Source organism: Triticum aestivum, chromosome 4D, assembly GCF_018294505.1.
Source record: "Triticum aestivum cultivar Chinese Spring chromosome 4D, IWGSC CS RefSeq v2.1, whole genome shotgun sequence".
NCBI classification, from domain to species: domain Eukaryota; kingdom Viridiplantae; phylum Streptophyta; class Magnoliopsida; order Poales; family Poaceae; genus Triticum; species Triticum aestivum.
This window is the reverse complement of record NC_057805.1, coordinates 70075331-70097925: the sequence shown is the minus strand read 5'-3', so window position 1 is coordinate 70097925 and position 22595 is coordinate 70075331. Positions and strand designations below refer to the sequence as shown.

At 44.4% G+C, this 22595-nt stretch overlaps 2 protein-coding genes across 2 annotated transcripts; both read right to left on the bottom strand.

The window, feature by feature from the left end:
- Window positions 1-1312: 1312 nt before the first annotated feature.
- LOC123099642 (aspartic proteinase Asp1) lies at window positions 1313-5098 on the bottom strand. The gene is made up of 8 exons (XM_044521762.1): window positions 3344-5098; window positions 3097-3223; window positions 2714-2943; window positions 2410-2631; window positions 2064-2202; window positions 1806-1976; window positions 1647-1722; window positions 1313-1554 (listed from the first exon to the last, which is right to left on the bottom strand). Exons 1-8 carry the CDS (start codon window positions 3454-3456, stop codon window positions 1448-1450), a joined length of 1185 nt encoding a protein of 394 aa, XP_044377697.1. The 5' UTR covers window positions 3457-5098; the 3' UTR covers window positions 1313-1447.
- Window positions 5099-7993: 2895 nt separating this feature from the next.
- On the bottom strand, window positions 7994-11213 carry LOC123099641 (aspartic proteinase Asp1). Its single transcript, XM_044521761.1, has 8 exons — window positions 10973-11213; window positions 10457-10574; window positions 9863-10083; window positions 9540-9776; window positions 8852-8990; window positions 8588-8770; window positions 8426-8495; window positions 7994-8338 (listed from the first exon to the last, which is right to left on the bottom strand). Exons 1-8 carry the CDS (start codon window positions 11128-11130, stop codon window positions 8226-8228), a joined length of 1239 nt encoding a protein of 412 aa, XP_044377696.1. The 5' UTR covers window positions 11131-11213; the 3' UTR covers window positions 7994-8225.
- Between the last annotated feature and the right edge of the window lie 11382 nt (window positions 11214-22595).

Genomic DNA, 22595 nt, shown 5'->3' with positions numbered 1-22595 from the left:
AAAATTACATTTAGGTCCGTAGACCACCTAGCGACGACTACAAGCACTGAAGCGAGCCGAAGGCGTGTCGCCGTCATCGCCCCTCCCTCGCCGGAAGCGGGCAAAACTTGTTATAGTAGACAGTCGGGAAGTCGTCGTGCTAAGGCCCCATAGGACCAGCACAGCAGAACAACATCCGTCGTTGATAAAGAGTAGCGTAGATCGAAAGGATCCAACCTGAAGAAACACGAACGTGGACGAACTACGACCAGATCCGAGCAAATCCACCAAGGACAGATTCGCCGGAGAAACACCTCCACATACCCACCGACAATGCTAGACACACCGCCGAAACGGGGACTAGGCAGGGAGAATCTTATTCCATCTTAAGGGAGCCGCCGCCATCTCGTCTTCATGAGCAGGACACAAACCCTAACAAATCTTGAAGAACCATCTAAAAATTGAGCTCTCCCACCGGCAAGGGCCGGGATCCACCATGCCGCCATGGCCTTAAGGCCACCGGAGACAAGGTGGACCGGCGCCGGCGCCGGCGGGAGGCAGAAGAACCCTAAGCTTTTCTTGTGGAGGAGGCAATATCCAAATCTTCCCGTCTTACCATGTTAGTGGCTTCTCGAGATTTTAGAATAACATGATTTTAAACATTATCATGTTCACGAACAATTTTCATATGAATTTTGAAGGACTAGGATTCCGCATTTTTTCTAATATTGCTTGTTTAATTCATAAGATTTAATATGATGAAAATCTATCATTATCACTATCTCTCTTCCTACATTTATTTGTCCGTCCCTCTATCTATTTTGTGAGATTTCAGGAGTCTGGGGGATGAAGGTGGTTCGATTGATAGATGCAATCGACGGGTCATCCTCCGAGTCGTTCAATTGCTCACACCTAACTGTTCGTTCTCACTCATGTCCTCTTTATTCAGTTTCTCTTTCTGTGGATTCAGCTGCTTGCAGAGAGTAATTCTGTCGACGAGCTATTCTATAACTGTTTTTTTATTCCTTAAACGGCAACCGTGGGGAAGCACCCCACCTGAAACGGCGATTTCACTGGAAACACAAGAGTGCAAGGGCACAAAGGGGGTACAGCCACACATGGCAGCAAAAAATGTAAGAAAACTGAACGTAGCTATGCTCTCCGGTTGCAAGAAACTGTTCAAGAAAAAGTCAGGAATGTGTAAATATGTAAGCTTTTTCCCTTTTCTGCTTTGCCTCCTTGTAAAACTAGGTTGGCATGTCAGCTTTAGATTGTTCAGATTCCCGCAAAAATAAATAAATAAATAGATTGTTCAGATAAACATAGACAAGCAGGAATGCAACCAAAGAACTCCATTTTATTATGAGTGCGAGGATCATACAAGATCTACCAATATCACTTCATTCTTGCTAAGAGGTATGACCATTTATATATCTTTTACCGCGATGTATCTCCATGCAAGCTTTACTCAGAGACGCGAAGCAGGATGAGGCCTGGTGCACTGTGGTTGGTGAACCCATCCCAGCCTACCATGCTGATTGTCGTATATCACAAGCATATCCCGCATTGTAGCATCTGCAAAACAAAAGATCAAAATGGAGATCATTACAAACATGTATGCCTGGTGCACTAGTTTCAGAAAATGAACATGTTTGTCAAGTTCAGACCTCCAATTAAGATCCGTCGGTCTCCATCAGGGATCTGCGTTCCGTTGAGGATGGCCAAGCACCAATTATTGCTTCTCTGACACAAATTTGCAAGGACGTGTTAGCTTCTGTAATTTGCAGTTTCACTCTTTGCAGTCAATTGAGTCATCAAACGTTTACCGTGTGGATGAGGTAGTTCATAGCAGGGATATGCATGGCAATTTTGTTGTGAAACTGCAATGAAAGTGGCTTGAACAACCTCTGAACCTCGTGAATAGATTTGAATTTCCAGCAATGTGGCAGGTCATCATCATGCACCTCCCTATGTGAACTGCCGATCATATCTTGCACCTACAAGATCCAAATGCCACGACTTGCATGTTACATGTCTCTATCCAAATGCATGGGCACCATAATGCACTGCGGTTCGATAAATACCTTAAGAACAAAGGGATTGTATATCCGGGCAGGTATGTAGGTGTAGGTGGATCCACTGTCAAAGACAGCATTCACTCCATGCTTGTATATCTGCTGCCCGTTCAGGTGTAGTGATGCTTGGCCAGGTGAGTAGAAAAGTCTGCAACAAATGATCTTGTATAATGTTTGGAACCAGGTGAAAAGAAAACAAGCATCAACAGTATCGTTTTCTCACCATACATATTAGATATTACAGTTATGCAAGGCTAAATGGGGAGCAAAAACCAAACACTGAAATTGGCACCCAAAACTTCATCAAGTAATGATCACAAACAAGCTCTTGAAATTGATGAGCAACAGTGCTTACTCATATTTTCTCATGGGTGCCCAGGTTATGCCTCCCAGGTGAAACTGCTCCCCGAAGGAGAGGTAGCCCCCTCCATCCTTGCCAAGGCAATGCCCAATGATGTTCTTGGTGATCATCTTGTGCAGCATGAGTTGTGGGACAAAACCTACCGTTCCCATCCCAAGACCAAGGACGCCATCTACGGGTGATGTTTCTTTCTGTGGTTGCTGGCTGTATCCACATCTGCACAAAACGAAAGGTGAAAAATCATCTGACATCCAAGTCCAGTAAGCATTGAACTGACAGTGAACGGTCAGTATCTTACCCGAAGGCAATGGATTTTCCATTTTCCCCGAGAGAGATCATGTCAAAGGAGACGACACCATCTGACGTCCCATCAACGTATTGAATGTTGTAGTGGCATTGATGCGGCTTCTTATGTTGGCATATAGGGTTACCACCTGCCAGGTCTTTCCGTAGTGCATCACAGTACTTGTTATTACATTCCACCTTCAAGTTGATAAGTTGTGGCGAGTAATGTGGGTGTTTTGGATGCTGGAAAAATCAAGCACAAAAGCAAAGATCACTCCAAGATTGCAGTACATTTTTTTCCAATAACCTTGGACAGAACAGAACACTTGGCATCAAACACAAATATTACAGTAGTAAGATAGTAGTATGTGATATCACAGGATTGAGTGTTGTTACCTGGGTGCAGTGCTGGCAGCCGAGTTGCGGGTGTTTGCACTCCAGCCAGGTGAGGTTGCTGCCGGTGTCGATGTCCAGGAAGTAGGGCATCGGGGGGTTACCAATCTTCATCGTAACATAGTAGTGGCTGCAGTGGTACAGAAAAGCGTGTCAAATATACGGAGAAAGAAAACCTCAAGTGTGAGAAGGACGATCAAAGCTTGTCAATTGCCATGTAACTATGTAAGGATCAGAGAAACATACATACCCGACAGGGTAGACGTTGCCATGGAGCGGGAGCGTGATGGCGGAGGAGGAGGACGGCACGAGTGGGAGCAGAAGCAGGAGGAGAGCGATGATCAGAGACCACATGGCAGCCATGGTGGGGGGAGAAGGCAGCAGTGTGATTTGAAACTCTGCTTCTCTGGATGGCGCGACCAGGGTGGTCAGGTATTTATAGCCGTTGGCTTCAGAGCTTAATTTCCTCCACTGCTTTGTAGTACGCCTTAGTTTATTTTCCTTTGCATTTTTTGTGGCTTTAATGTTGATTTTCTTCTCAAGTGATGTTGTATTCGGGCTTAGCAACTTATGCTGGGCGGGGGTTCAGAATGTATAGTTATGTTTTCAAAAATAGTATACCCCTGCCTTTGCTAATGAGCAAATGGCATTAGAGTTCCCTGACTATTAAATCCTTGTTTAAAACAACGAAATTTTCCAAAATTCTAGCAGGAATAGAACAAATTTATGTCAAATTCCATGTGTTCCAACTGAGACTCAGTGAAATTTAGGCTGGCAAGAAGATTAAGTCACAAAGAAATGGATTTACATAATTATAATTTATATCACTCGATTGAAAACAGCGGTTGGCTGGAGCACAAGGGGTGGTGATATAACTATACCAGCCATCCATTTTTAAGAATTCACACAAATAAATGACCAGTAAATTGTGATAAGGTGCATGATGCTCAAAATTAGTGATATGTTTACTTATTTTTAGGCTAAATATGATGCAAACATTCCCATGAAGATACTGCATAGAAGATACAGTACATTTTAAATAAATGATGGCATGCCAATGATACATGTCTAGCAAACTAATGGACATCACATTTTTGCAGCTCAATTTTTGACATTGGAAATTCAAAACAAATTTCTTTTGTTCTACTTAGCTGTACATGATACACATATGCAATGCAACCTCTAGATATGTGCATATTTTTACTGCATACATTTTAAAATTGTGTGAACATATAGTGTACATCTGAAAATAGTGGTCCATTTCAAGTAAGATAACCGCAAAACATGCAAATCTTTTCCCAGAATGTAAGAGTAGAAAGGTTCTCATATCTGTTTTGGTCATTCTTTAAGCACACGCTCCACAATTATGTTCACAAAGAATGTAGTGGAGACAAATAGCATGTCACTAACCTGTATGCTCCTCCCCATTTTGGCTAGGCATGTTAAGACAGGGCAGACTTAATTTGGATGGCAGTAGAGGCATTCAGTTAGATGGTTGCAGATGATTTGGTTTGTATCTTACCTCGAATAATTCATTATATTTAGAAAAAAAATACGAGAATGATTAGTGATAGATTTACTCATAGGGCTAAATGATCTGAACATTCCCATCAAGATACTGTATAGAAGATACATTCAGATAAATGATGCCATGCCAAATGATCTAAACATTTCGACCTTGAAAACTTGAAAAACAATTTATTTTGTTCTACTTAGCTATACATGATACACATATATGCAATGCAACTTCCAGATATGTGCATATACTTAATGCGAAAATCTTTAATTGTGTGAACATATATAGAGTACATGAAGACATATCAAAGCAGTGGTCCATTTCCAGTAAGATAACCGCAGAATTCACGGTCATTTTTTTGCCGAATGTTAGATTAGAAAGGTTCTCATTTCTGTCTCTGTCTCGGTCGCTCTTTAAGCACACTTTCCACAATTATGTTCACAAAAAAGGATATATTGTGTTAAATTGCAAAATATGTGCCAAGGAACCATTGTGGAAACCGCAGAAATAGATAAGGAATATGGAGACGGTTTCAATCTCCACTCCAGCAAGCAACAATTATTTTGAAATTAGAAATATATGGAAGCAATCATCATACTATAAAAACACAACTAACACTGTTGCAACTCATGATTATCACAACTGACAAGGTCATTTACAATGTATGACACAACGTAATGGGCATTCGAATTGATTCGATATTGAATTTTGATTTCAGTACTCATGTCGAAAGCGAGGAATAAATGACTACAAGGTTTGGAATTTTGTATGTGCCGTGAGATAAAAGTAGTAAATTGTTGTTCATCATAATCCCACATCATCCTTGCTACAAGTCATCATTTCTACTCTGTCAATGTTTAAATTATGAATACTAAACAAACAACAGTAGTATGATTTTTTTTGTGTGCATACAGTAGGGTTTTGGTTTTAAAGGACAAAGTTAATGATCAGCATTTGGCAATTGTAATTTTTCAGATTAGAGCTTGATATTTCAAAGGTAAAAGCTTAATTTTTTGCCTAGTTCATCTTCATATACCATTACTATATATACACCATCAGTCAGCAATGAGGATTGGTTTTTAAATTTCTCAGATTTGAGAAGTAACCCATATTTACAAGAATGCAATTTCAGCGTACAACTCAATCTTGAAACAAGAGTTGGAGCTATCCCATTTACATGAACGCAGCTGATCAGAAAAGTAAACAGGTAAGAAGGCCTACTCACAATGTTACCTGCCTGATCCAATAGAACATTCAGTTCTGAGTCCGATATAAAGCAAAATAATCTTCAAAAAATTGAAAAGCATGCAAGCATCAGATATATAGTGTATCTAAGTTTTTAAAGCTTCAATTAAAGAGTCCGTCTTATTGTGAACAGGAAGAGCAAAGAGGTTAGTAACTTACTATTTGTCTGTCTCCACTACATGCTCACTTGTTTCCATTCATCCCTCATTTTGGCCAGGCATGTTAAGACAGGACAGACTTTATTTCGATGGCAATAGCAGAACTCAGTCAAAAAGTTACAGCTGACTTGGTTTGTATCTCACCTAGAATAATTCATTGTATTTAGAATTATTCTCCCTTCTCTAACAATAATATTAGAGATGAATTTACTTGTAGGGCTAAATGACCTAAACATTTCCATCAAGATGCTGTAGAGAAGATACATTTGATAAGTTATGGCATACCAAATGACACATTTTTGCGGATCATTTTTTCATGTTGGAAATTCGAAAACCAATTTATTTTGTTCTACTTAGCTGTACATGATACACATATATGCAATGCAACTTCCAGATATGTGCATATATTTAATGCAGAAATTAGAACTCATGGTCATTTCCCCCATAATGTTAGAGTAGAAAGGTTCTCATTTCTGTTTCCATCGTTCTTTAAGCACACTTTCCACAATTTTATTCACAACAAAAGGATATCTTGGGTTACATTACAAAATACTCCCTCCGTTCCTAAATATAAGTCTATGTAGAGATTCCACTATGAATCACATACGGATGTATATAGATGCATTTTAAGTGTAGATTCATCCGTTTTGCTCCGTATGTAGTCCACCCGGTAGAATCGCTACAAAGACTTATATTTAGGAACGGAGGGAGTATGTGCTAAGGAATCATTGTGGAAAGCCCCAAATAGGTAAGGAACATGGAGATGGTTTGAATCTCCACTCCAGCAAGCAATAATTATTTTGAAATTAGAAATATATGGAAGCAAGCATCATACTATAAAGGGCAGCCCAGTGCACGTAGCTCCCGCTTGTGCAGGGTCCGGGGGAGGGTCTGACCACTTTGGATCTTTTGTATATGGAAGCATGCATCATATTATAAAAAGATAAATATGATTAGACAAGACCTACTCACAATGCTACCTGCCTGATCCAGTGGAACATTCAGTTCCGAGTCCGTTAAAAAGCATAACACTCTTTCAGTAAAATTGAAAAGCATGCAAGCATCAGATATATTGTGTATCATTGTTTTTAAAAGCCTCAAGTAAATGGGATGCAAGAGTAAGGATTCTGTCTTATTATGAACAGGATGAACATACAAATACTTACTATTTGTCTCTACTACACACTCATCTTTGTTCCTATTCATCCCTCATTTTGGCCAGGCATGTTAAGACAGTACAGGCTTTATTTGGATGACAGTAGCAGCATTCAGTTAGATAGTTGCAACTGGCTTTGATTTGTATCTCACCACGAATAATCCATCATATTTAGAAACATTCTCCCTCTTCTGTCATTTTCTACTCTCCTCGGTTTGGTTCACATTATTTAGATATATAGTGTTACATTGCAAAATAAAGCAACAACTATTTGATAATAGTTAAACTTAACGGAGGGGGCATCTTGTCTTGCTATTAAAAGAGAAATGTGCTAAGCAAGCTATTGCTAGTAATATCCTAGAGAAACTGGCAAGGCTATTACGGTATACGGTTACAACTGAATGAACCTCCCATTTGAAGTGGAATTTTCATACCAGCAGTTGGAATGTCTACAGTGTTAAGCATGCGCCACCAGATAGATTGGTATATATATTCTCTGTCATTATTCAAACTCGAAACAGCTGAACCGCGATCTGTGCAAATTTGAACCTGCATCTTATTCTTTTTCTTCTTATAAGAGACCGCGTGATCAGAACACAACTCTTGGTATGATTTGCGTTCAATGTTAGAAGTAGTATAGGTCAGCACGTGCAATTCCTCAGTATAAACAGTTAATGCAGGATAGCTCCACATAGTTCAGTATGTGCAGGTAGTATGATTTATTTAAGTCGTTCAGTATGTGCAGCATTCAGTTCTGCAACCATTTGAAGCACGCAAGCACCGTATACTTGCATATAGAAAGATAGAGCTGCAAGTAAAAGGAGATGGTAAAATATAGACTCCATTTCATTTTGAACAGGAGGAGAATACATGTCAGTAACTTTATCTGCCTACATCTGCATGGCTCTTCTCCTCTCCTTTCTGCCTCATTTTCCTCAGGCTCATGTTAATACACTACGTACAACATACAGTACTTTTATTTGGATGGCACCCTATAGTGCTTGAGGTGCAGCCAGTGTTCGAACGGATAGGTTAATGATTTAGATCTGATAAATGATCATGGAAAGTTAGACATAATAGACTTAGAGCTTCTACTGCATGACCCACGGATCCATCCAAGCTGCCCTTTCTCATTGTCATAAATTATCATCTGATCCTGCATTGTGATGTCTACAGAACAGAAGATCAACTGCAATTATTACAAGATCCCAGATATCCTAATTTTAGAAACTGGGTACTGTGTGTATGAATTTATACCTCCAATTATGTTGAATGTCTGTTTAGCAGCCGTACCATCAAGGATGCCTAAGCACACATTCCCATATTTCTGGCACAAAAAAGATGAGAACATTTTAGCTTTCATTTTTTCAGTAAAATGTTTGGTAAAAATTACTGCAAGTTGGGTTATCGAACGCTTACAGTGACAATGAGGTAGTTTTCCGGAGGGATCTCCATGACAGAATTCTTGCCAAAGTTCAAGAACAGTGACTTGAAATCGTTCTTGACCTCTGACACAGATTTGAATACCTTCTGCCCTTTCCAGCAAAGAGGCAGACTGACGTCTGAGACTTCTTTAAGTGACTTGCTGAGACCAGCTTTGAGCTACAAGACAAGTATCCGATTGATTAACTGTTTCTTTCTTCAAATTCATGGCAGTTAAAATGAACTGTGTTTGAAATCTACCGCAGACACAGTTGCTTGGTATGGCTGGGCGGCAAAGTAGGTGTAGGTACTACCGCTGTCAAATACCACCTCCATTGGCTTCACCCCTAGCGAGCGTCGGTCGAAGTACAGTGTTCCTGAGCCAGGTGAGTAGTAATTCCTGAAAATAAAATATTGTATAACGTGTGAAGCCAAAAGGTCTTACTGAAACCTTATACAATTTACAAAACTTTCTGTTGACACGGAATGTAAACCCTATATACGGGCATTCAGTTCAGGTGGTCTGAGTTCCCAGCAAAAAAGAGAGAGTCTGAGTTAACACGTTTTAAGACGCTAAAGTTTTTACCCTTTTTCTGAATTATTTTTGTAGTTTATTGATATTAATATGAAATACACTGCTTGATGATAGACTGGAAACATTCAACAGGGTTGCAATCAACTGTACAGGAGCATTATCACTGAGTTGTCATGTGAAGTTGATGAATTTAGCTCCAAAGCGCAAAAAGATAAGGATAGCTTCAAAATTTATTAATTTTTACGTTGTCATGTTGTTTCAACAACAGGGCCATTTCATTAGGTCCATGCCATGTCACTGGTGATCAAGAAATCAACCAAACACCAACATAGCCTAATTCTTAGACTAAAAACAAATCCAAGATTTGCAATTGGCAACACATTTATCAAAATGTTAAGAATAATGCATTCTTACCCAGATGTGGTACGAGCCATGGGAACCCAAGTTACACGCGAGGTGGGTACGATATCATCCCCGAAGAACAGGAAGCCTCCTCCATTCGTGCTGAAGCAATGGCCAACAACATTCTTGGTAATCCCTTGCTGCTTGAGCTGCGAGAGCAGGCTAACTGATCCTTTCCCAAGCGCAAGCAAGCCGTCCGTCGCCGCCTGCACTGCGCCATTCTTTCCCACTTGCTGATCATATCCACAGCTGAAAACAGAAGCAATTAAACATCAAGAACGGAATTAAAACACCGCTACTAAGGCAATGAAACATAAATTGTCATATATTATTACCCAAAGGTGAGGTTGGCACGGACAGTGGATGAATTCCTCAGGGACAGTGTAAAGTTGTCAGCGACGAGCACGCCGAGTGAAGTTGCCTTGTCCGTGTACTTGATCTGGTAATCACATTGCTGTGGTACGGCGCATTTCTTGTTAGGGCTCAAACTAGTGCAGAGCGAAGCTGCACAGGGAACAATCTTGTTCTTTGTTGGCTTGTACCATGGGTGTGGCACCTACAACAACAATCAGGAAGAAAATCAATCACAAAACCTTGGGGAAAGGAAAAAAACCAAGGCCTGCATTCCACACCAAATCTGGGACTAGAATTAAGCCAGTAGTGGATTAGGATAATCAGTGACTTTGATGCAAACCAAGCAAGAAAATATCAAAATATTATTATTATCATGTTTTGACGGAAAATATCACAATCTTAAACTGGAAATGTAAGTCAAAGTTGGTACATGCTACTTTTAACAGAGAGAAGAGAGACCAATTCTTGGACTAAATCTGGTGGCAGAAAGAAAAGCTACGAACTTGGATACTGGAGTTGAATTCTCCGTGCAACTCAAGCAATTTGGTGAGATATAACATTGAGGCGTAGTGCACCTTGTTGCAGCTTTGGCAGGGGGCGTCGCACTGCAGCCAGCTGAGGTCGCTGCCGGTGTCGACGTCCAGGAAGTAGGGCTTCGCCGGGTCCCCAATGTTCATGGTGACATAGTAATGCCTGCAGAAACGGGACAGAAAATTTGTGAACAAGCAAATCCTGAAAGAACTGAGAAAATAAACAGAGGATGCAAACTGAAAACAGTTCAGTGGATCCCTATCTTCACAACAAAAAGTAAATAAATAGGCAGACGGACAAAAGGCAGTTCATGGAGCAAAAGTCATAAGGATTCTTGGACTTTGTGCCGGCTACTTGGACAGGATTAACATCAACGCCCGCAGAGCCACGCAGACGACGATCGACGACTCTGCATTCGTCAGAACCAACCAACGAACCAACCAAAGCTGCAAATAAACCCCAAAGATCTGCGTATCTGTTCTGCACGCACAGAACAGAACCCGGGGATACCCTAAGGACCAACCCAATCTGATCAGGGCAGGGGGGAGGAGACCGCGTACCCGATGGGATAGACGGCGCCCTGGAGCTGGAACACGGCGGTGGACGTGGGCGACGGGGACTTCCCCGGCGTCGCCGCGCGTGCTGGGCTGGGCGCGAACGGGAGCAGGAGGAGGAGGAGTGCGAGGAAGGCGGCCGAGGACCACCCGGCGGCCGCCATGGGGTGAGGGGATGAAGGTGGCGGCAGACGGACGGATCGCTCGAGGGTGGAGCAGTCAGCAGTGTGAACAGCTGTCGCGCTAATTTTTTTGGTTGGAAGCGGAAACGCGGACCGCGAGGGGGTATTTATAGTGGGCGGAAGGAGAACGCGCTCCATGCCTCCGTCGAAGCTTCTGCCCGGTTACTCATTTATCTCTCTCTTGTTTTCTAATTTATTTATTTATTGGCTAGAAAGAGGGAGATTCTTTTTTCAGAAATGTTAACAATACGATATCAGATTTTTAGGCATGGCAAATTGAACGCCTTTCCTAGCAGTTTATATTGATGCGCAGATGGCAAAAATAGTTGACGGGCATGGCAAAAAAAAAAAAAAGTGATGTGAATTTGCTATGCTCATTAACTAAATTTGCCATCCGCAGCTAACATAATTTACCATAAAAGATATACCATTTGTCATATCTGAAAATCTGACGTTCGTTGGATATTCAATTTGCCTGAAAATTCAGGCGAACCCTGTGCTGTATAGATACAAAATACACACATTGTGATTTATATTGAGTTTGAGATACTTCCATTGTATACTAAATTGTTTAAGATGCTAAAGGTACAGTATATATGCATTGGACTCTGGTTTTAATCCCGTGTGGACCAGTGGATAATTTTCCTTGCATTTTCTTTGCCTAAAAATGGAGACCAACGACCAAAAGACTTTGAGCCGAGACTTGAGTTGCTATCATGTCACGTAAACTAACACGGAGAGACGCCGTGTTAAGTAATCAGACCATCACTTGCTTGTAGTTTTCAGTCCTATTGATGGTCTGATGTCGTTTTCACTTCTCTTTTTAAATGGCCTTCCTGGGACTAAGACGGACAAGCCTGTCTAAATTTTGCACAACATTTTTCAGGGTATAAGACGTCTCTGTGCACCACACATTTGACTTTTTTTTGAGAAACTTTCAATCTATTCATCTTCAATCCTGGCAGTACAAAAATTACAACCATGTCCGTGGACCACCTAGCGACGACTACAGGCACTGGAGTGAGCCGAATGTGCACCGCCGTCATCGCCTCTCCCTCATCGGAGCTGGGCAAATCTTGTTGTAGTAGACAGTTGGAAAGTCGTCGTGCTAAGGCCCTATAGGACCAATGCACCAGAGTGGCAACCATCGCTGATGAAGAAAGTCGTAGATCAGAAGGATCAAACATGTAAACGCCTAAATGAAGACAAACGAAGACCGAATCCAAACGGATCCACCAATGACCAGCACTGACCAAATCCCGCAAGATCCGATGGAGACAAACCTCCACACGCTCTCCGACCATGCTAGATGCACCATCAGGACGTGGATAGGACGTGGGGGACATTATTCCTACTAAGGGGCATCGCCGCCGCCACACAACCCCAACCAAGACCTTGAATCTAAGAAGAACGAGAACAAGTCCCTCCCGCCGGCGGGGGCCAAGATCGTCCGCACCTCCATGGCCTAGAGGCCATAAGAGATAGGACGGACCGGCGGCGGTGCCAACGGGAGGAGAGAGCTTTTCTTGTGGAAGAGGAAAGAGCACACATCTGACTTCTTTACTTCACACGAAGAGTTGTGTTTCTGCGAGACTGTTGTTCGAAATGACAACATTGCGGAGTGAGGGTCTACCAGGAAAAGAAAACCCCAAGAGGTGACTGTGAGGCGACCAGCTGACGATCGTAGGTAGTGCTAGGATCAGGGTTTCTTCGTCAAGGGTGGTGACATCGAGTGGTCTGAGGGTGGCAATGGCATCGCCTCCTGCATCGACTGGTCGAGGTGTTTCCTATCTGTTGTGCGAGACGACAGAGCAGGCGAGGCAAGAGCTAGTGGCGGTGTTCTGGATTTGGGGTCATTCATGTTGGGAATCGTAGCATAATTTTAAGATTTTCCTACGCTCACCAAGATGCATCTATGGAGTATACTAGCAACGAGGGAAAGGAGTGCATCTACATACCCTTGTAGATCGCGAGCGGAAGCGTTCCAATGAACGTGGATGACGGAGTCGTACTCGCCGTGATCCAAATCACCGATGACCGAGTGCCGAACGGACGGCACCTCCGCGTTCAACACACGTACGGTGGAGCGACGTCTCCTTCTTCTTGATCCAGCAAGGGGGAAGGAGAGGTTGATGGAGATCCAGCAGCACGACGGCGTGGTGGTGGATGTAGCGGGTCTCGGCAGGGCTTCGCCGAGCTTCTGCGAGACGGAGAGGTGTAGCAGGGGAGGAGGGAGGCGCCCAAGGCTGTAATGTTGCTGCCCTCCCTCCCCCCTTTATATAGGCCCCCCTGGGAGGGGGGGGGGCGCCGGCCAGATCCCATCTAGGGTGGGGGGCGGCGGCCAAGGGGGTGCCTTGCCCCCCAAGGCAAGTGGGAAACCCCCCACCCTAGGGTTCCCAACCCTAGGCGCATGGGGGAGGCCCATGGGGGGGCGCCCAGCCCACTAGGGGCTGGTTCCCTTCCCACTTCAGCCCATGGGGCCCTCCGGGATAGGTGGCCCCACCCGGTGGACCCCCGGGACCCTTCCGGTGGTCCCGGTACAATACCGGTAATCCCCGAAACTTTCCCGGTGGCCGAAACTTGACTTCCTATATATAATTCTTCACCTCCGGACCATTCCGGAACCTCTCGTGATGTCCAGGATCTCATCCGGGACTCCGAACAACTTTAGGGTTTCCGCACACACATATCTCTACAACCCTAGCGTCACCGAACCTTAAGTGTGTAGACCCTACGGGTTCGGGAGACATGCAGACATGACCGAGACGCCTCTCCGGTCAATAACCAACAGCGGGATCTGGATACCCATGTTGGCTCCCACATGTTCCACGATGATCTCATCGGATGAACCACGATGTCGAGGATTCAATCAATCCCGTATACAATTCCCTTTGTCAATCGGTATGTTACTTGCCCGAGATTCGATCGTCGGTATCCCAATACCTTGTTCAATCTCGTTACCGGCAAGTCTCTTTACTCGTACCGCAATGCATGATCCCGTGACTAACGCCTTAGTCACATTGAGCTCATTATGATGATGCATTACCGAGTGGGCCCAGAGATACCTCTCCGTCACACGGAGTGACAAATCCCAGTCTCGATCCGTGCCAACCCAACAGACACTTTCGGAGATACCCGTAGTGCACCTTTATAGTCACCCAGTTACGTTGTGACGTTTGGCACACCCAAAGCACTCCTACGGTATCCGGGAGTTGCACGATCTCATGGTCTAAGGAAAAGATACTTGACATTGGAAAAGCTCTAGCAAACGAAACTACACGATCTTTTATGCTATGCTTAGGATTGGGTCTTGTCCATCACATCATTCTCCTAATGATGTGATCCCGTTATCAATGACATCCAATGTCCATAGTCAGGAAACCATGACTATCTGTTGATCAACGAGCTAGTCAACTAGAGGCTTACTAGGGACACGTTGTGGTCTATGTATTCACACATGTATTACGATTTCCGGACAATACAATTATAGCATGAACAATAGACAATTACCATGAACAAAGAAATATAATAATAACCATTTATTATTGCCTCTAGGGCATATTTCCAACAGTCTCCCACTTGCACTAGAGTCAATAATCTAGTTACATTGTGATGAATCGAACACCCATTGCGTCCTGGTGTTGATCATGTTTTGCTCTAGGGAGAGGTTTAGTCAACGGATCTGCTACATTCAGGTCCGTATGTACTTTACAAATATCTATGTCTCCATTTTGAACACTTTCACGAATGGAGTTGAAGCGACGCTTGATATGCCTGGTCTTCCTGTGAAACCTGGGCTCCTTCGCAAGGGCAATAGCTCCAGTGTTGTCACAGAAGAGAGTCATCGGGCCCGACGCATTGGGAATCACCCCTAGGTCGGTAATGAACTCCTTCATCCAGACTGCTTCCTGTGCTGCCTCCGAGGCTGCCATGTACTCCGCTTCACATGTAGATCCCGCCACGACGCTTTGCTTGCAACTGCACCAGCTTACTGCTCCTCCATTCAAAATATACACGTATCCGGTTTGTGACTTCGAGTCATCCAGATCTGTGTCGAAGCTAGCGTCGACGTAACCCTTTACGACGAGCTCTTCGTCACCTCCATAAACGAGAAACATATCCTTAGTCCTTTTCAGGTACTTCAGGATATTCTTGACCGCTGTCCAGTGTTCCATGCCGGGATTACTTTGGTACCTTCCTACCAAACTTACGGCAAGGTTTACATCAGGTCTGGTACACAGCATGGCATACATAATAGACCCTATGGCCGAGGCATAGGGGATGACACTCATCTTTTCTATATCTTCTGCCGTGGTCGGGCATTGAGCCGTGCTCAACTGCACACCTTGCAATACAGGCAAGAACCCCTTCTTGGACTGATCCATATTGAACTTCTTCAATATCTTGTCAAGGTATGTACTCTGTGAAAGACCAATGAGGCGTCTTGATCTATCTCTATAGATCTTGATGCCTAATATATAAGCAGCTTCTCCAAGGTCCTTCATTGAAAAACACTTATTCAAATAGGCCTTTATACTTTCCAAGAATTCTATATCATTTCCCATCAATAGTATGTCATCCACATATAATATGAGAAATGCTACAGAGCTCCCACTCACTTTCTTGTAAACACAGACTTCTCCATAAGTCTGTGTAAACCCAAACGCTTTGATCATCTCATCAAAGCGAATGTTCCAACTCCGAGATGCTTGCACCAGTCCATAGATTGAGCGCTGGAGCTTGCATACTTTGTTAGCATTCTTAGGATCGACAAAACCTTCCGGCTGGATCATATACAACTCTTCCTTAAGGAAGCCATTAAGGAATGCCGTTTTGACGTCCATATGCCATATCTCATAATCATAGTATGCGGCAATTGCTAACATGATTCGGACGGACTTCAGCTTCGCTACGGGTGAGAAAGTCTCATCGTAGTCAACCCCTTGAACTTGTCGATAACCCTTAGCGACAAGTCGAGCTTTGTAGATGGTCACATTACCATCCGCGTCCGTCTTCTTCTTAAAGATCCATTTGTTTTCTATGGCTCGCCGATCATCGGGCAAGTCAGTCAAAGTCCATACTTCGTTTTCATACATGGATTCTATCTCGGATTTCATGGCTTCTAGCCATTTGTCGGAATCCGGGCCCGCCATCGCTTCTTCATAGTTCGAAGGTTCACCGTTGTCTAACAACATGATTTCCAGGACAGGGTTGCCGTACCACTCTGGTGCGGAACGTGTCCTTGTGGACCTACGAAGTTCAGTAACTTGATCCGAAGCTTCATGATCATCATCATTAACTTCCTCCCCAGTCGGTGTAGGCACCACAGGAACATTTTCCCGCGCTGCGCTACTTTCCGGTTCAGAAGGGGTGACTATCACCTCATCAAGTTCCACTTTCCTCCCACTCAATTCTTTCGAGAGAAACTCCTTCTCTAGAAAGGACCCGTTCTTGGCAACGAAGATCTTGCCTTCGGATCTGAGGTAGAAGGTATACCCAATAGTTTCCTTAGGGTATCCTATGAAGACGCATTTTTCCGACTTGGGTTCGAGCTTTTCAGGTTGAAGTTTCTTGACATAAGCATCGCATCCCCAAACTTTTAGAAACGACAGCTTAGGTTTCTTCCCAAACCATAATTCATACGGTGTCGTCTCAACGGATTTCGACGGAGCCCTATTTAAAGTGAATGCGGCAGTCTCTAAAGCATAGCCCCAAAATGAGAGCGGTAAATCGGTAAGAGACATCATAGATCGCACCATATCCAATAGAGTGCGATTACGACGTTCGGACACACCATTTCTCTGAGGTGTTCCAGGCGGCGTGAGTTGTGAAACTATTCCACATTTCCTTAAGTGTGTACCAAATTCGTGACTTAAATATTCTCCACCACGATCTGATCGTAAGAATTTTATTTTCCTGTCACGTTGATTCTCAACCTCACTCTGAAATTCCTTGAACTTTTCAAAGGTTTCAGACTTGTGTTTCATTAGGTAGACATACCCATATCTACTTAAGTCATCAGTGAGAGTGAGAACATAACGATATCCTCCGCGAGCCTCAACACTCATTGGACCGCACACATCGGTATGTATGATTTCCAATAAGTTGGTTGCTCGCTCCATTGTTCCGGAGAACGGAGTCTTGGTCATCTTACCCATGAGGCATGGTTCGCACGTGTCAAATGATTCGTAATCAAGAGACTCCAAAAGTCCATCTGCATGGAGCTTCTTCATGCGCTTGACACCAATGTGACCAAGGCGGCAGTGCCACAAGTATGTGGGACTATCGTTATCAACTTTACATCTTTTGGTATTCACACTATGAACATGTGTAACATCACGTTCGAGATTCATCAAAAATAAACCATTGACCAGCGGGGCATGACCATAAAACATATCTCTCAAATAAATAGAACAACCATTATTCTCGGATTTAAATGAGTAGCCATCTCGAATTAAACGAGATCCAGATACAATGTTCATGCTCAAAGCTGGCACTAAATAACAATTATTGAGGTTTAAAACTAATCCCGTGGGTAGATGCAGAGGTAGCGTGCCGACGGCGATCACATCGACCTTGGAACCATTCCCGACGCGCATCGTCACCTCGTCCTTTGCCAGTCTCCGTTTATTCCGTAGTTCCTGTTTTGAGTTACAAATATGAGCAACCGCACCGGTATCAAATACCCAGGAGCTACTACGAGTACTGGTAAGGTACACATCAATTACATGTATATCACATATACCTTTGGTGTTGCCGGCCTTCTTCTTGTCCGCTAAGTATTTGGGGTAGTTCCGCTTCCAGTGACCACTTCCCTTGCAATAAAAGCACTCAGTTTCAGGCTTGGGTCCATTCTTCGACTTCTTCCCGGCAACTGGCTTACCGGGCGCGGCAACTCCCTTGCCGTCCTTCTTGAAGTTCTTCTTACCCTTGCCCTTCTTGAACTTAGTGGTTTTATTCACCATCAACACTTGATGTTCTTTTCTGATTTCCACCTCCGCTGATTTCAGCATCGAATATACCTCAGGAATGGTCGTTTCCATCCCCTTCATATTGTAGTTCATCACAAAGCTCTTGAAGCTTGGTGGAAGCGACTGAAGGATTCTGTCAATGACCGCGTCATCCGGGAGATTAACTCCCAGCTGAGTCAAGCGGTTGTGCAACCCAGACATTCTGAGTATGTGCTCACTAACAGAACTATTCTCCTCCATTTTACAGCTGAAGAACTTGTCGGAGACTTCATATCTCTCGACCCGGGCATGAGCTTGGAAAACCAGTTTCAGCTCCTCGAACATCTCATATGCTCCATGTTTCTCAAAACGCTTTTGGAGACCCGGTTCTAAGCTGTAAAGCATGCCGCACTGAACGAGGGAGTAATCATCAGCACGTGATTGCCAAGCGTTCATAACGTCTTGGTTTTCAGGGATTGGTGCATCACCTAGCGGTGCTTCTAAGACATAATCTTTCTTGGCTACTATGAGGATGATCCTCAGGTTCCGGACCCAGTCCGTATAGTTGCTGCCATCATCTTTCAGCTTGGTTTTCTCTAGGAACGCGTTGAAATTGAGGACAACGTTGGCCATTTGATCTACAAGACATAGTGTAAAGATTTTAGACTAAGTTCATGATAATTAAGTTCATCTAATCAAATTATTTAATGAACTCCCACTCAGATAGACATCCCTCTAGTCATCTAAGTGAAACATGATCCGAGTTAACTAGGCCGTGTCCGATCATCACGTGAGACGGACTAGTCAAGATCGGTGAACATCTCCATGTTGATCGTATCTTCTATACGACTCATGCTCGACCTTTCGGTCCTCCGTGTTCCGAGGCCATGTCTGTACATGCTAGGCTCGTCAAGTCAACCTAAGTGTATTGCGTGTGTTCCGAGGCCATGTCTGTACATGCTAGGCTCGTCAACACCCGTTGTATTCGAACGTTAGAATCTATCACACCCGATCATCACGTGGTGCTTCGAAACAACGAACCTTCGCAACGGTGCACAGTTAGGGTGAACACTTTCTTGAAATTATCATAAGGGATCATCTTACTTACTACCGTCGTTCTAAGCAAATAAGATGCAAAAACATGATAAACATCACATGCAATCAAATAGTGACATGATATGGCCAATATCATTATGCTCCTTTGATCTCCATCTTCGGGGCACCATGATCATCTTCGTCACCGGCATGACACCATGATCTCCATCATCATGATCTCCATCATTGTGTCTTCATGAAGTCGTCACGCCAACGATTACTTCTACTTCTATGGCTAACGCGTTTAGCAACAAAGTAAAGTAATTTACATGGCGTTATTCAATGACACGCAGGTCATACAAAATAATAAAGACAACTCCTATGGCTCCTGCCGGTTGTCATACTCATCGACATGCAAGTCGTGATTCCTATTACAAGAATATGATCAATCTCATACATCACATATATCATTCATCACATCTTCTGGCCATATCACATCACATAGCACATGCTGCAAAAACAAGTTAGACGTCCTCTAATTGTTGTTGCAAGTTTTTACGTGGTTTGTAGGTTTCTAGCAAGAACGTTTCTTACCTACGTATGACCACAACGTGATTTGCCAATTTCTATTTACCCTTCATAAGGACCCTTTTCATCGAATCCGTTCCGACTAAAGTAGGAGAGACAGACACCCGCTAGCCACCTTATGCAACTAGTGCATGTCAGTCGGTGGAACCTGTCTCACGTAAGCGTACGTGTAAGGTCGGTCCGGGCCGCTTCATCCTACAATGCCGCCGAAACAAGAAACGACTAGTAGCGGCAAGAAGAATTGGCAACATCAACGCCCACAACTTCTTTGTGTTCTACTCGTGCATAGTAACTACGCATAGCCTGGCTCATGATGCCACTGTTGGGAATCGTAGCGTAATTTTAAAATTTTCCTATGTTCACCAAGATGCATCTATGGAGTATACTAGCAACGAGGGGAAAGGAGTGCATCTACATACCCTTGTAGATCGCGAGCGGAAGCGTTCCAATGAACGTGGATGACGGAGTCGTACTCGCCGTGATCCAAATCACCGATGACCGAGTGCCGAACGGACGGCACCTCCGCGTTCAACACACGTACGGTGCAGCGACGTCTCCTCCTTCTTGATCCAGCAATGGGGAAGGAGAGGTTGATGGAGATCCAGCAGCACGACGGCGTGGTGGTGGATGTAGCGGGTCTCGGCAGGGCTTCGCCGAGCTTCTGTGAGAGGAGAGGTGTAGCAGGGGAGGAGGGAGGCGCCCAAGGCTGTAATGTTGCTGCCCTCCCTCCCCCCCTTTATATAGGCCCCCTGGGAGGGGGGGGCGCCGGCCAGAACCCATCTAGGGTGGGGGGCGGCGGCCAAGGGGGTGCCTTGCCCCCCAAGGCAAGTGGGAAGCCCCCCCACCCTAGGGTTCCTAACCCTAGGCGCATGGGGGGAGGCCCATGGGGGGCGCCCAGCCCACTAGGGGCTGGTTCCCTTCCCACTTCAGCCCATGGGGCCCTCCGGGATAGGTGGCCCCACCCGATGGACCCCCGGGACCCTTCCGGTGGTCCCGGTACAATACCGGTAACCCCCGAAACTTTCCCGGTGGCCGAAACTTGACTTCCTATATATAATTCTTCACCTCCGGACCATTCCGGAACTCCTCGTGACGTCCGGGATCTCATCCGGGACTCCGAACAACTTTCGGGTTTCCGCATACACATATCTCTACAACCCTAGCGTCACCGAACCTTAAGTGTGTAGACCCTACGGGTTCGGGAGACATGCAGACATGACCGAGACGCCTCTCCGGTCAATAACCAACAGCGGGATCTGGATACCCATGTTGGCTCCCACATGTTCCACGATGATCTCATCGGATGAACCACGATGTCGAGGATTCAATCAATCCCGTATACAATTCCCTTTGTCAATCGGTATGTTACTTGCCCGAGATTCGATCGTCGGTATCCCAATACCTTGTTCAATCTCGTTACCGGCAAGTCTCTTTACTCGTACCGCAATGCATGATCCCGTGACTAACGCCTTAGTCACATTGAGCTCATTATGATGATGCATTACCGAGTGGGCCCAGAGATACCTCTCCGTCACACGGAGTGACAAATCCCAGTCTCGATCCGTGCCAACCCAACAGACACTTTCGGAGATACCCGTAGTGCACCTTTATAGTCACCCAGTTACGTTGTGACGTTTGGCACACCCAAAGCACTCCTACGGTATCCGGGAGTTGCACGATCTCATGGTCTAAGGAAAAGATACTTGACATTGGAAAAGCTCTAGCAAACGAAACTACACGATCTTTTATGCTATGCTTAGGATTGGGTCTTGTCCATCACATCATTCTCCTAATGATGTGATCCCGTTATCAATGACATCCAATGTCCATAGTCAGGAAACCATGACTATCTGTTGATCAACGAGCTAGTCAACTAGAGGCTTACTAGGGACACGTTGTGGTCTATGTATTCACACATGTATTACGATTTCCGGACAATACAATTATAGCATGAACAATAGACAATTACCATGAACAAAGAAATATAATAATAACCATTTATTATTGCCTCTAGGGCATATTTCCAACAGTCTCCCACTTGCACTAGAGTCAATAATCTAGTTACATTGTGATGAATCGAACACCCATTGCGTCCTGGTGTTGATCATGTTTTGCTCTAGGGAGAGGTTTAGTCAACGGATCTGCTACATTCAGGTCCGTATGTACTTTACAAATATCTATGTCTCCATTTTGAACACTTTCACGAATGGAGTTGAAGCGACGCTTGATATGCCTGGTCTTCCTGTGAAACCTGGGCTCCTTCGCAAGGGCAATAGCTCCAGTGTTGTCACAGAAGAGAGTCATCGGGCCCGACGCATTGGGAATCACCCCTAGGTCGGTAATGAACTCCTTCATCCAGACTGCTTCCTGTGCTGCCTCCGAGGCTGCCATGTACTCCGCTTCACATGTAGATCCCGCCACGACGCTTTGCTTGCAACTGCACCAGCTTACTGCTCCTCCATTCAAAATATACACGTATCCGGTTTGTGACTTCGAGTCATCCAGATCTGTGTCGAAGCTAGCGTCGACGTAACCCTTTACGACGAGCTCTTCGTCACCTCCATAAACGAGAAACATATCCTTAGTCCTTTCAGGTACTTCAGGATATTCTTGACCGCTGTCCAGTGTTCCATGCCGGGATTACTTTGGTACCTTCCTACCAAACTTACGGCAAGGTTTACATCAGGTCTGGTACACAGCATGGCATACATAATAGACCCTATGGCCGAGGCATAGGGGATGACACTCATCTTTTCTATATCTTCTGCCGTGGTCGGGCATTGAGCCGTGCTCAATTGCACACCTTGCAATACAGGCAAGAACCCCTTCTTGGACTGATCCATATTGAACTTCTTCAATATCTTGTCAAGGTAT